The 14,463-nt window shown below is 42.7% G+C and overlaps 1 protein-coding gene across 3 annotated transcripts in view; it reads left to right on the top strand.

Annotated features, from left to right (window-relative positions):
* The window catches only part of LOC118360833 (prickle-like protein 1), a 44,081-nt gene extending 34,160 nt beyond the window's left edge, over positions 1–9,921 (top strand). For 2 of the 3 annotated variants that reach the window (XM_035740286.2, XM_035740289.2), the window contains 8 exons: positions 2,634–2,817; positions 3,512–3,625; positions 3,874–4,011; positions 4,219–4,422; positions 6,672–6,858; positions 7,558–7,896; positions 8,143–8,451; positions 8,731–9,921. In XM_035740286.2, the coding sequence (XP_035596179.1) occupies positions 2,634–2,817; positions 3,512–3,625; positions 3,874–4,011; positions 4,219–4,422; positions 6,672–6,858; positions 7,558–7,896; positions 8,143–8,451; positions 8,731–9,644 (2,389 nt within the window). In that variant the 3' untranslated portion in view covers positions 9,645–9,921. The remainder of the gene's footprint in view (positions 1–2,633; positions 2,818–3,511; positions 3,626–3,873; positions 4,012–4,218; positions 4,423–6,671; positions 6,859–7,557; positions 7,897–8,142; positions 8,452–8,730) is intronic. The other variant, XM_035740288.2, reaches the window with a different exon arrangement.
* Positions 9,922–14,463: the final 4,542 nt, after the last annotated feature.

Here is a 14,463-nt window from a genome sequence, read left to right as displayed (position 1 = left end):
TGGGGGGGAAATGAACTATATTCTGGTAATGCGACCAATTGAACATATGCTGTGGTACTTAATGAATATGATGTCAGTTCGGTTGTCATCTGAGACATTCTCATCAATGATAAGATGACAAACTCTACAGTGGAAAGTCTACACATCAGATTTATCGGATTCACATGGAATTGTTGTTCAATTTAAATGTTTGAATATGGAATTATTCGGGATGGAATGTGATTTTAGCTTCTAAAATGTGAGATTTGGGTTTTCATAAGACAGGGCTCGGCTCAATCAGTGGCCCGCCCCTGTGAACGGACATGGGCTATAAAACTTTTCAAACACACCCTCCTCTCCCTTCCTATATAAGCCCTTGATGACAATATACAGTGGGGCCAAAAAATATTTAGTCAGCCACCAATTGTGCAAATTCTCCCACTTAAAAAGATGAGAGGCCTGTAATTTTCATCATAGGTACACTTCAACTATGACAGACAAAATGAGAAAAAAATCCAGAGAATCACATTGTAGGATTTTTAATGAATTTATTTGTAAATGATGGTGGAAAATAAGTATTTGGTCACCTACAAACAAGCAAGATTTCATCATACATGAATTGTCTTGAATCATTTATTACTAACTAAGTAATTCAAAGAAATGCATAAACAAACAAACAAACAAACAAGGTAAATGTGGTTACAAGAAATGAAAGGAAAATGTGCCCTAGTGGGATAAACCGGCATCGCGGCTTGTTAGACAAGGGGAAGTGGGGGTCGACTAAGAAGTCACTACAGAGTGATAATTATAACAATTGAAATGTTAATTCTTTGCACATGAACGCTTACTCATTCGGTAACAATTGCAATGAATATATATATTTATGCTCAGTGTGTCGTCTTGATCGCTGGTGAAAAGTTTGTTTCTGTTGGAGAGTTTCGTCCTCTCTCTCTTTCTCTGTCACTGGTTAGAGGGGATAGTTCAGAGTAACATTCATTCATTTGTTATAGAATGGATGTTTCGGCGGTTGTCGTTCTTCGCGTTCAATGATACCGAATTCCTAGCTGCAGACTAGTAATTCATATCAAAGACTTGTTCTTATTCTGTCGGTATCGATAATCTAAGAGTTTAACTACTTTGTCCCCTCCTGATGGAGAAAAACATGGTCTGGTGATAATTTCTCAAAGTTGGGTTTTATTCAGAATTGCAGAAAAGGGGCTGTCCCAGAATGTCTGACCCTAACTGGGCTCAGGGGCGGTCCTCTGATTTAGTTCACTCCAATTCCCTTTTTGAGTTTTTCTTCATTATTAAACAGTCCAAAATCACATTGTAAAATTGTGTAAACAGGATCATACTCACTCGTTCAGCTTATACAAAAATTAGATGTAAACCTCATATCTGAGGCTATTATATAAACCGCGTTATGGTAATGTGGCCACACTGTCTCCCATGAGCTTCCCCAAGTTGTAACAAACGGACCAGTTCATAGCTGGATTCTTCACCGATCTTTTATACTTTCTCCGGAACATGAAAATGGTTCGTACCACAAGTTCTGTGAGGTGGAAGTAATTATTTTGTTCTCTATGAAAATTTACTCTCTCTATACTGTGTGTCCATGAGGAGATCCTCAGGAATTTACGCCATCTCTCTGGCCACAGCAGCCTAGTTGAAGGAGGAAATGGGGAGGCAGGGGGATGGGGATGGGGCTCGCCACACCCAAAGACGCAACATCATGACACAGGTGACATCAATAAGGGATCATAGCTTTCACCTGGATTCACCTGGTCAGTCTATGACTTGGAAACAGCAGGTGTTCTTAATGTTTTTTTACACTCACACCCACTACTTTCCTTTCGACACACACACTTGCCCATAGTCCTATCGCCATATTGGGATGAAGATACTGCCTTCTCAGCAACGGTGGGAATCTTAATGTGCAGGGCAAAGATGAGGCTTACCGCTAAGTCTACCTTAGGTGACAAGGTGTTAAACATGTCTGTTCAATGGGCTGGGATCTTCTTCAGCAGGTATTCAGAGAATGGTCAGCTTCCCCATCCAGTTGTGTGTGTGTGTGTGTGTGTGTGTGTGTGTGTGTGTGTGTGTGTGTGTGTGTGTGTGTGTGTGTGTGTGTGTGTGTGTGTGTGTGTGTGTGTGTGTGTGTGTGTGTGTGTGTGTGTGTGTGTGTGTGTGTGTGTATCCAACCATGTCACTGTTAGACTGAATGTGTGTGTGTCAGTTTGAAGTTTTACTCCATGCTGGTTTTAGCCTCTGATTGTTTAGTGTATATTTGACTGTATCATAGTTGGTGAAATACCTCTCCTTGGATGAACACCTGTTTGTTGTGTTAGTAACTGTAATGTAGGGAGTCATATTGAGTCACGCTCAAGAATGTTTGTGGGCTGGCTAATTACTTCATGTCTCCAACGCAAATGATGTTCCTGCCATGCAATACTTGACTACAGACAGTATAGGTTTTGAGATGGCAATCTCATGGTGTGTTTTTATGATTAGATTATTAGATGTGTAAACTGTGTAAAAACTTAGTCACACTTGCCAACTGTTCAGTCCTAGCCTTCTGTTTGGTGGGTGTTGCATCTGTGCAATACTCTGAGTTGCCATGTATTGAACCCAGTGGCCTATTTTTCTCTCCACAGAAAGATCTGTGTGCACTGTAAGTGTGTGCGTGAGGAGCATGCAGTGCGGGCAGTGCCGGGCCAGCTGGAGAGGATGATGATGAAGCTGGTTTCAGACTTCCAAAGACACTCCATCTCTGATGACGACTCGGGCTGTGCCTCCGAGGAGTACGCCTGGGTCCCACCTGGACTCAAGCCTGAACAGGTCAGAACCAGAGAACGGAACCAGAGAACGCTTCCCATACATATATTAATGCACACACACACAAAGACACGCACGTACTCTCACACATACATGCATACATTAACACTCAGCATATACAATGAGTGTACAAAACATTAAGAACAACTTCCTAATATTGAGTTGGAACCCCCCTTTTTCCTTCAGAACAGCCTCAATTCGTCGGGGCATGGACTCTACAATGTGTCGAAAGCATTCTACAGGGATGCTGGCCCATGTTGACTCCAATGCTTCCCACAGTTGTGTCAAGTTGGCTCGATAGCCTTTGGGTGGAGGACCATTCTTGATACACATGGGAAACTGTTGAGCTTGACAAACCCAGCAGCGTTGTAGTTCTTGACACAAACTGGTGCGCCTGGCACCTACTACCATTCCCCTTTCAAAGGCAATTCAATATTTTGTCTTACCCATTCACCCACTGAATGGCACATACACAATCCATGTCTCAATTGTCTCAAGGCTTCTTTAACCTGATTTGAAGTAGATTTAACAAGTGACATTAAGGGATCATAGTTTTCACCTGGATTCACCTGGTCAGTCTGTCATGGAAAAAGCAGGAGTCATTAATGTGTTGTACTCAGTGTATGTTTAAACTTCAACACACAGGGTCAAAAACATCCTTGGATTGTGTGTCTGAACATTCTTGTTTTTAATCCAGGTGTATCAGTATTTCAGCTGTATCCCGGAGGACAGAGTGCCCTATGCTAACAGCTCAGGAGAGAGGTACCGCATCAAACAGCTCCTTCACCAGCTACCAGCTCATGACAGTGAGGTAACGGTCACTAATACTGTAACTCTGTGTGAGCTTTTGGTTGTCCTAACGCCCCTGGGCTGTAATATAATGGTTTTCTGCTTGTCTGACTCAGCATTGTAACTGTTCTCTAATACTAGACTGGAACTCGGCGTGAAATGTTGGTTTTCCTAGCTTCTGGGCTGTAATTTAGTTGGTTTGTGTTGTTCCTCACTAGACTTCTGCTTGTCTGAGTCAGCATTATAACTGTATGTCTTTTGTGTTTCCAGCATCAGTACTGTAACCAACTGGATGAGGAGGAGAAGAAGGAGCTTTGTCTGTTCAGCCAGCAGAGGAAGAGGGAGAACCTGGGCAGAGGCATGGTCAGACTGTTCCCTGTCACCATGACCGGAGCCATCTGCCAACAGGTAGACACTGCTGAGGGTGGGGGATCAGGGGGAGACTAGGGTGGGATGGAAACATTGAGAGTGAGGGATTAGGGAGATGACACAAGGAATTAGGAAATTTCTTGGTTTATAGTGTACGTATTCTCTGTACTCCCTCAAGCACATTTGCATTTTGTTTACCTGTTTTGTCTCTCTCACTTTCTCTCTCTTTCTCTCTCTGTGTTTCAGTGTGGCAGACAGATCTATGGTGGGGACATAGCAGTGTTTGCCAGCCGAGCGGGGCACGGTAGCTGTTGGCACCCTCAGTGTTTCCAGTGTGCCTCGTGCACTGAGCTGCTGGTAGACCTCATCTACTTCTACCAGGACGGACAGATCTACTGCGGCCGGCACCACGCTGAGAGAATGAAACCACGCTGCCAGGCCTGTGATGAGGTGACTGTGTCTACAACGCAAATCTCTCCGCACTGGTTCATACACTCTGATCTGCCCTGTCCTTTCCACAAAGATCTCTAAACTGTGGATCCACTGTCTGTTTATACATTCTATCTGCCCTGTCCTAACACTGACTCCTATGAGGAGATGTGTACTCATACTCTCCCAGCCCAGAGTAAGTCTTCTTTCTTTGATTTACGTGCCTGTAGATCAGGATTGTCAAAAATAATTTTATAGTATGAAGAATACAATTGAACAAATCTGAATAAAATATAAATATTTTCTCCAAACGATTTGAGGGATTGCGGCTATTCTGTGTTGAGCGGTTAACAAAGAAATTGTTATTACTATATACTTCATTTAGAGTTAATGTAACTTTAGTTGTTCTACAAACGTTGGGCTATATGTTTTGATTTTCAAGGCTGCATGATGTGACTAATGATGATTTGAAAAAAGTACCTTGAAAGGCATAAGCTCTGCTTAGTTTTTTGCGCAGGCTGTACACAACATCAAACAAACATTCGCAATTTGATAAGCACTTGATAAAAGCACTTGATAATGCCTAGAATTTCACGGCGGCATCCCCTTTGTCTGGCCGTAATGCACCCTAAAAAAAATCCATGCCTTTTGTGTTGTGCCCTCTCTGAGTGGCGCGCACTCCATCACGTGATCGGGTCTTTGTCACAGGCTACAAGTGAAGACAGACGCATCGCGGACGCAACTGCGCGTGTTCTTCCAAGGTGCATATGGGAGCTGTTGGAAGAACTGTCCACATTTACGTTTTGTTAGCCAACAAGATGCGTAGGCCTAATGAAGAGCAAAAGCACTAGCCTACATCATAGTACAAAGGTCAACCTATTCTAAACATAGTCTGGGACAGTTGTGGGATGCGGTAGATCCCAAGTTAATACAACCACTAGATTAAAAAAGCTTTTTTACGCAATGTGGCTGAAGCAACAGATCAGAACGTTTAGCTTAAAATGTTGATAAACTATTAGGCTATTTCTTCACATGATAGGCACAGCAATGCACACATGGTAGTAGGCTATAAGCACAAATGTTCCATTTGCAGAAAACACCCTTATCAAAAGTGACTGCAAATGCAAATATGCATGTAATGCTTTTATTATAAAGGTGCATTATTATGGTGAAAATTTACTTCCCCAAACTTGAAACTCACGTGCTGCTTATGTAACCAGTTAGGCAATAGACCCCTTGTATAGCTGATTAATGTGCTTAATTTTCTGAATTTTTGGCCACTTTAGTTGTGATTTCAAACCTTATCAAACATATTGGCTTATGGGCTAGGCTACATGAGGTGGGCGACTATGATTTGAAAAAGTCGCAAAAAAAGGCATTGTTTCTTATGCTGGGCAACATCCATATATCATTCACAAGTGATAGGCTAATATTGTCACCCATCAAACTACTCTTGATTTCATCTTGTCTTTACATATATTATTTAGTATATGTGTGAAATTTGTTTTGATTTAGAATGGACCATTATCGTGCACCTGTATCCAAACAGGCAGCAGAGAAAAAACATGTCATCTATGCACTTAAATAGCGAGTGGAGGACGCTTTTCCCTGTGGTTTAATTTCATGCCAGCCAGGCAGACTATACTTCTGTTATAAATATAATCAATGTGCTTAATTTTTTAAAAGTTGAGAAATAAATATACTAGGCCTAGCCTATAGAAAGCTGAACCTCCAATTTTTAATAGAGGCCATCACTCTGTTTTGTCACGCAAAACAGAGCTCACGGGCTCTCATGAAGTGTTTGATTTGATTTTTGAATACATCTGTATTGATGTCAGAATAATTAGAGGGACTATAGAGTGCTGAGAACCAGGCAGTTAGCAAATTTGGTAGGCTACTAATGACCATCAGCAGCATCAGAGCTTGGAAAAGCATAATTACAGTGACTAAATGGTCACGTGGAATTTGACTGCCTTCATGACCACCTACTGGGCACAGATGTCAATTCAACATCTATTCCATGTTGGTTTCAATGTAATTTCCTTTCAAATGATGTAGAAACAATGAAGATTCAACCAGTGTGTTCCCAGTGGGAAGTCCTTAGAGGACACATTGGCCCTGTCACACGGACACCCTGGGAAAACCTGTTTGCCAGAGGAATGACAATGTCGTTCAACAACCAGAAATATTCAAGAGTTAAGTATTTTCTTGAGATATGATTTGTTGACCCACATTCTTTCTTCTTCACTCCGTCTCTCCCTGAAATCCAGATCATTCTAGCAGATGAGTGTACGGAGGCAGAGGGCCGACACTGGCACATGAAACACTTCTGTTGTTTTGAGTGTGAGGCAGCGTTGGGAGGGCAGCGGTACATCATGAGAGAGAGCCGGCCGTACTGCTGCTCCTGCTATGAGTCCTTCTATGCAGAGTACTGTGACACCTGTGGGGAACACATAGGTACTGCAGTTACACAGGTCCATGTTTCCACCAAGGGAAGCATACACTGAGTATACAAAACATTAAGAACACCTGCTCTTTTCATGACAGACTGACCAGATGAATCCAGGTGAATGTTATGATCCCTTATTGATGTCACTTGTTAAATCCACTTCAATCAGTGTAGATGAAGGGGAAGATTCGGTTTAAAGAAGGATTTTTAAGCCTTGAGACAATTGAGACATGGATTGTGTATGTGTGTCATTGAGGATGAATGGGCGAGACAAAATTGAGGCTGTTCGGGAGGCAAAAGGTGGTGTGGGGGGTGAAACTCAATATTAAGAATGTTTGGTACACTCAGTGTTTACACACATACAGATGTAGGATCTTAATACGAGCCAGTTTACTACAGCAGGGAAAAACATGTTGTGGATTCTACATTTTGTAGGGGTTGATACATATTTTTTTGTCTGACATTTTAAAAAGGAAATGACAACCTTTAGACGCCTTTTTAAACCTTGCTAACTTGCAGTGTATTCATTTCCTGCTGTGCAGGAAACTTCATGCAACAACAGGATGATCAAATTTAAGATATGCCATCTGTACACATAAAAAAACAATATACACATGTGCACAGACAGAAACATATGCCCACTCACACAGAGAAGTATACACACTCGCATAGAGACAACTTTCTTACAGCCTCTCTTTGTCTTCCAGGTATAGACCAGGGTCAGATGACCTATGAGGGCCAGCACTGGCATGCAGCCGAGTCGTGTTTCTGCTGTGCCCGCTGTCGGCTCCCCCTGCTGGGGCGGCCGTTCCTCCCGCGTGGGGGCCTTATCTTCTGCTCCAGGCCCTGCTCCCTGGGAGAGGACCCAGATAACTCAGACTCCTGTGACTCAGCCCTCCAGAGCCGGCCTCCGCAGCACAGGCACTGTGAGACTGCAGAGAAGATCCAACAGTCGCAGCGCTGCTCCCCACAGCAACCACCAGAGGGAGCCAACATCCCTGTTGTCCCAGGAAAAGACTGTGTTCATGCTGCACAGGAAAATGAAGGTAGCGGCATACTGCAGATGGCATTTACATGTTATGTAGGTCATGCCTGAGCCTTGTAATACTCATAGCCTGCAGGGAATGAAATTGAAATTAAGTAATAATTTGAATAATTTAGCAGGTTATTTTATCCATAGCAACATTGATCAAATTATCAAAACAATACCATTTAGAAATGGTCAAAAGATTACATAGCCTTTTCTATTCAAGCAAGGTGTGTTTTATCTTCATTTCATCTCTGTTTCCCAGGTGTTCACATCTCTACTGATGTTCCAAATGGAGTCTCCCCACCACCCAACGGTCATCGTAACCTCAGAAGGTCCTACTCTCCTCTTCCCCACTGTCGCTTACCCAATGGCTGGGCACCATCTTGGCCTATCGACCAATCTCTCAACAGTTTGCACACTGGAGACTGTGGCAAGCATCCAGGCAGTAGTCTGGAGTTTTTAGGAGAGCCCAACGGCTATGCTGGACACCCCCTCACCAGTTTCAGTAGAGGAACTTCTACTGCAAAGGACTGTGGGAACTGGGTGGAGAAGAGTAGTCAAGTTACGAAAGGTATTACACATTGGTGAATTGTTCTACAAAGTGCTACTTCAAGGCAATTACATGCATAATAAATGTGGGTCTTGAGCTAAAGTATTGTGTTCAGAATGAAACAGTTAACTGTAGAGCTCTGTTAGATACAATTGGCCATAAGCAAGAATTGGGATAGTATTCTATAAATCCATTTCCAAATCTTGCTCATCTCCTGTTATTGTGAGTTGATTGAACAGTAATTGAATCCTTTGCCTTTTTATAGATTGAGGTATTTTATTTTTCTCTCCTTCTTTCCAGTGTTTCCTCCCCCGAGGAATTCCTCCTTATCTGCATCACTAAACCACCCCAGTCCTGCTGACCCCCCGCCCCTCCCAGCCCCTCTACCTACCAAGTCTCGTGATTTGATGGCCAAGCCAAATCTGCACCAACCAGAACCAAGCCCCCCTGACCATAGTCCCCAATCATTTCGCAGTGGGACAGCCAGAGTCAGCTTCCGAGAGCCAATCAGCTGCAGCTACTCTGTGAATGAGGAGGAGGAGGAAGAAGATGAGAAGAGAGGAGAAAAGGAAGAAGAACAGGTGGAATGGGAGGAAGAGGATGGAGGTTTTGGGCGCAGATTACATATGGAGAAGGGCATTCCACCTCAAATGGACCTACTGGGTAAGACCACTTTTCTTTTTTTTTCTCTCTTTTCATCACAACTGCCAACTGTCTTTATTTGTGTCCCCTCAGATGGTTCATACCAACATCGTAGTTTACGGCGGGGGTGGAATCGAGGCCGTGTGGCCTCTGACTCCGTTCTCCACCTAGGCACAGAGACACGCTTCCGTCACTCTCTGCCTGATCGGCCCCGTCTGGACGCTCTAGAATGGAGAGGACAGCGGGAGAGTGCTTCCCTCTCTTCCCCTGGAACCACAGAGCCCATGTCACTCACCCTCCAGCCAGCCCAGTACAATAAACATGAGGACTCCTGCTCAACCTGCTCCTCCTCCTCAGAATCAGAGGAAGAGGGTTACTTCTTGGGGCAGCCCATCCCCTTGCCCCCCCAGCTAACCCGAAGGCCCCCGTCCGTGGATGGAGAGAGGGAGGGAGAGGGGGATGGAGAGAGGAAAGGAGTGAAGGACAGGGGTTTGAGGAACAGCCTGAGAAGAAAGAAGAGGGCATCTAGCCTTGGCGCAAAGGACAAAGACACGAACTGTGCAATCTCCTAACTTTGACCCTCACAGACCCAGTGAAAGTTATTCTTATCCAACAAGCAAGCCAATGTTCAATATCACAAAAATTAATCTGTAATATGTTGCAATTCCTTTGGGATACTTTGAACACAATACTCCTATGCAGCAGACTTATTCAAAGATGGAGTAAACTACTGTACTATGACTATCACATATTAGTGTTCAGGATATGATTTAAAATATGTTTTATGCGTTTTATATTTGTATTTTGTTTCGGGCACGTTTTTGCACAGTAAAATGAAACTTGCATCCATTTGGGAAGTCTGTATGCTTCTGTAAGGAAACATCACTGTGGGCCTGTAGTGCATGTTACAGCATTAGAACAAGCAAAGGATTTACTCCGAAAAGGCAGGAAATTCACTTTGCATGATATTACTCAAGTGAATTTGTGGAGAGAGAACTCTCATTCCAGTATAAACATGTAAGCATTTATTGTGGTAAGTTATTCTTACTGACCTTACAGTAAGGCTTTGAGGATTCCTTCTCAGTCTACCTTTGTAGTTAAACATTTTAAATTTAACCAGGCAAATCGGTTAAGAACAAATTCTTATTTACAATGATGGCCTACCCTGGCAACACCAGGCCAATTGTGAGCCGCCCTATGGGACTCCCAATCATGGCTGGATGTGGTACAGCTTGGATTTGAACCAGGGACTGTAGTGATGCCTCCTGCACTGAGATGTAGTGCCTTAGACCACTGCGCCACTCGGGAGCCTAATAACCAAGTCTTCATGGGCATTTGGCCCTCTCACAGCTTCCACACAGAGAGTTCTTCAGCAAAGAATGTGGTGACAGTTCTCAACCACATTCTTCCACCAAGCCAATCCGATATAAACTAAGATTGACTTTTTCAAATGTTTTTGTAGCCTACTGGTTTTGTCTTTGGTGTTATATGCATTGTTACACAGTTATGAATCACCAAATAGTTGGTTAAATACTCTGGGAGAGCAGTGAGATTCAAAGGCTATCTGTACACAATAACCTGGGCTGTGAATGGTGTGTATGTTCATGTGTGTCTGCGTAAAGTAAACTTTATTTCCATTTTGACACAAAGCCCCCTATGTAAGTGTATGATATGTTCAAAAGAGGAAATGCAACATGTGCAACATGCAACAAGTGCAGGAAATGCAACAAGTGCAACATGTACAGTACCAGTCAAAAGTTTGAACACACCTACTCATTCCAGGGTTTTACTTTATTTGTACTAGTTCCTACATTGTAGAATAATAGTGAAGACATCACAAATATGAAATAACACATATGGAATCATGTAGTAACTAAAAAAGAGTTAAACAAATCCAAATATATTTTATATTGGAGATTCTTCAAAGTAGCCACCCTTTGCCTTGATGAAAGCTTTGCACACTTTTGGCATTATCCCAACCAGCTTCATGAGGCAGTCACCTGGAATGCATTTCAATTAACAGGTGTGCCTTGTTAAAAGTACATTTGTGGAATTTCTTTCCTTCTTAATGCATTTGAGCCAATCAGTTGTTGAGACAAGGTGGGGGTGGTATAAAGAAGATAGCACTATTTGGTAAAAGACCAAGTCCATATTATGGCAAGAACAGCTCAAATAAGCAAATAGAAATGACAGTCTCATTACTTTAAGACATGAAGGTCAGTCAATCCAAAAAACTTCAAGAACTTTGAAAGTTTATTAATGTGCAGTTGCAAAAACCATCCAGCGCTATGATGAAACAGTCTCTCATGAGGACCACCACAGGAAAGAAAGACCCAGAGTTACCTCTGCTGCAGAGGATAAGTTCATTAGAGTTAACGGGCACCTCAGATTGCAGCCCAAATAAATGCTTCACAGAGTTCAAGTAACAGACACATCTCAATCTCAACTGTTCAGAGGAGACTGCGTGAATCAGGCCTTCATGGTCGAATTGCTGCAAAGATACCACTACTAAAGGACACCAATAAGAAGAAGAGACTTGCTTGAGCCAAGAAGCACGAGTAATGGACATTAGATCAGTGGAAATCTGTCCTTTGGTCTGATGAGTCCAAATTTGAGATTTTGGTTCCAACCGTCGTGTCTTTGTGAGAAGCAGAGTAGGTGAACGGATCTCTGCAAGTGTGGTTCCAACCGTGAAACATGGAGGAGGAGGTGTGATGGTGTGGGGGTGCTTTGCTGATGACACTGTCAGTGATTTATTTAGAATTCAAGGCACACTTAAACAGCATGACTACCACATCATTCTGCAGCGATACACCATCCCATCTGTTTTGTGCTTAGAGGGACTATCATTTGTTTTTCAACAGGACAATGACCCAAAACACACCACCAGGCTGTGTAAGTGCTATTTGACCAAGGAGAGTGCTGCATTAGATGATCTGGCCTCCACAATTTATTTATTTATTTTTACCTTTATTTAACTAGGCAAGTCAGTTAATAAGAAAAGAATCTTATTTTCAATGACGGCCTAGGAACAGTGGGTTATAACTGCCTGTTCAGGTGCATAACAACAGATTTGTACCTTGTCAGCTCTGGGGTTTGAACTTGCAATGCTCTAGTCCAATGCTCTAACCACTAGGCTACAATCACCCGACCTCAACCCAATTGAGATGGTTTGGGATGAGTTGGACCGCAGTGTGAAGGAAAAGCAGCCAACAAGTGTTCAGCATATGTTGGAACTTTCAAGACTGTTGGAAAAGCATTCCAGGTGAAGCTGGTTGAAAAATTCCAAGATTGTGCAAAGCTGTCGTTAAGGTAAAGGGCGGCTACTTTGAAGAAACTCAAATATAAAATATATTTTGATTTATTTTACACTTTTTTGGTTACTACTTGATTTCATGTGTATTATTTCATAGCTTTTATGTCTTCCCTATTATTCTTCAATGTAGAACATTTTTACAAATGAAGTAAAACCCTGGAATGAGTAGGCATTTCCAAACTTTTGACTGGTTCTTTATGTACATTACTAGATATTTTTTGTCCAGTTATTATCTTTATACTCTTTGGTGCTGGTTCCTGTTTTTATATTTTTTTAAATATATATAAAATACTTCAATCAAACTGTCACTTTTCAGAAATTATGAGGAAATTACAGTTTCTGTAAATTCTGTAATAGGGGAAATACATCTATTTTTAAAAAACAACTTTGTTCTCATTTCATATAAAAAAATCTTTCTGATTACTGAAATCATTAGAGAATAGGAAACTGCTATTATCACATGACAGAAGAAGCAAGTCTACTTCCTTATGTAGGAGTGATTTGGTCGGAGTCGTCAGGTGGGACGACGCAGACCCGGTGGAGAGCGTGGTGAAACAGAAAAAACACTGTCTGTGTTAGAGAGGGTCAAAACCCGAATGTATTATGGGTAAATTGTGACTGACTGATCTACAAATGATAAGTTATTTATGATGCAAGGTGATTTGTAGATCAGTCAGTTGGCATTCGCCTGCAGTCGTTTTGATGCTTTCGAAACACGGCCACTGAGCGTGTTTGAGCAAATTACTTTTGTCAAGTCGTTGACTATCGTTGGTCATCGCCTTTCAAAGTGGTTATAAAAATTGTTCGACTTGTGACTTGAGGACTGGATGAACTTTACAAAAATCATGTGATCAAAAGTTCATGTAGTTTTTTAAGAGGTCACCAAGTCACTGCAGTTGCTTACATTTACATTTACATTTAAGTCATTTAGCAGACGCTCTTATCCAGAGCGACTTACAAATTGGTGCATACACCTTATGACATCCAGTGGAACAGCTTCTCACCAACTGCACCATGCAGCCATCACTTGCATTGTGGGAGGCACTATTTGTCAACTTTTTTTCAAATACATGACTGAAACAGGAACCAACTTTGCTTTGATTCAGGGGATACAAATGAAAAGTGATATTTGAGACCTCTCTCTAACCAATGAATTGTACACATTATGTGTCCAGTTTGTGAGTGTGTGATATGGAGGTACAGAAAGGTTTATGTCGACATTTATACAGACAAACTTTTAGAAACAATAGCAGCTATGTTAACACTGCCATGTTGATCTGAGCCTTGATGTTGGAAAACCACTACAGTGTCCAACTTTCGGCTGTCGCAGATTAACCTCCCCCGACTTCACTCACCGACTTTCGTCTAAAGCTTTGTTAGGCTTACCTGTCGAACACACCCACTGTCTGTCCTGCTGGGTTTTGATGCAGTCTTTACCCGACTACGTCAAGTTAGGATTTGTCAGTGTGAGCTTTTGTTCCAACCCCATTACTGTGTTTTAGGTGCCAAGCTTATGGTAATGTTCCAGCAGTGTGGAGATTCCTAGATGTGAAAAGTGTGCAGGAGGGCATGAGACAAAGGAATGTGTGGTATCGGTGGGAAATGTTGTGTGTTAACTGCAGGAGTACCCATGTTGTTGGAGATCAGAAGTGTCCGGTGAGAGAAAGGCAGGTCGAGGTTGTCAGGGTCAGAGTAGTTCAGAAGGAGTCGTAAGCTGAGGCAGTTAAGAGAGTTGTAGAGGAAGATGGGTCCAGGGCGAGGGTTCCTAAGATGATCCCTGTGAGTAGCCCGAGGCCAGAGCGCTAAGAACCTTGGCGTGATCCTGGACAACACCCTGTCGTTCTCAACTAACATCAAGGCGGTGGCCCGTTCCTGTAGGTTCATGCTCTACAACATCCGCAGAGTACGACCCTGCCTCACACAGGAAGCGGCGCAGGTCCTAATCCAGGCACTTGTCATCTCCCGTCTGGATTACTGCAACTCGCTGTTGGCTGGGCTCCCTGCCTGTGCCATTAAACCCCTACAACTCATCCAGAACGCCGCAGCCCGTCTGGTGTTCAACCTTCCCAAGTTCT

Source organism: Oncorhynchus keta, chromosome 28 (assembly GCF_023373465.1).
Source record: "Oncorhynchus keta strain PuntledgeMale-10-30-2019 chromosome 28, Oket_V2, whole genome shotgun sequence".
In the NCBI taxonomy this organism is placed as follows: domain Eukaryota; kingdom Metazoa; phylum Chordata; class Actinopteri; order Salmoniformes; family Salmonidae; genus Oncorhynchus; species Oncorhynchus keta.
The sequence above is the reverse complement of the archived record's forward strand: the minus strand, read 5'-3'. Positions and strand labels throughout refer to the sequence as shown.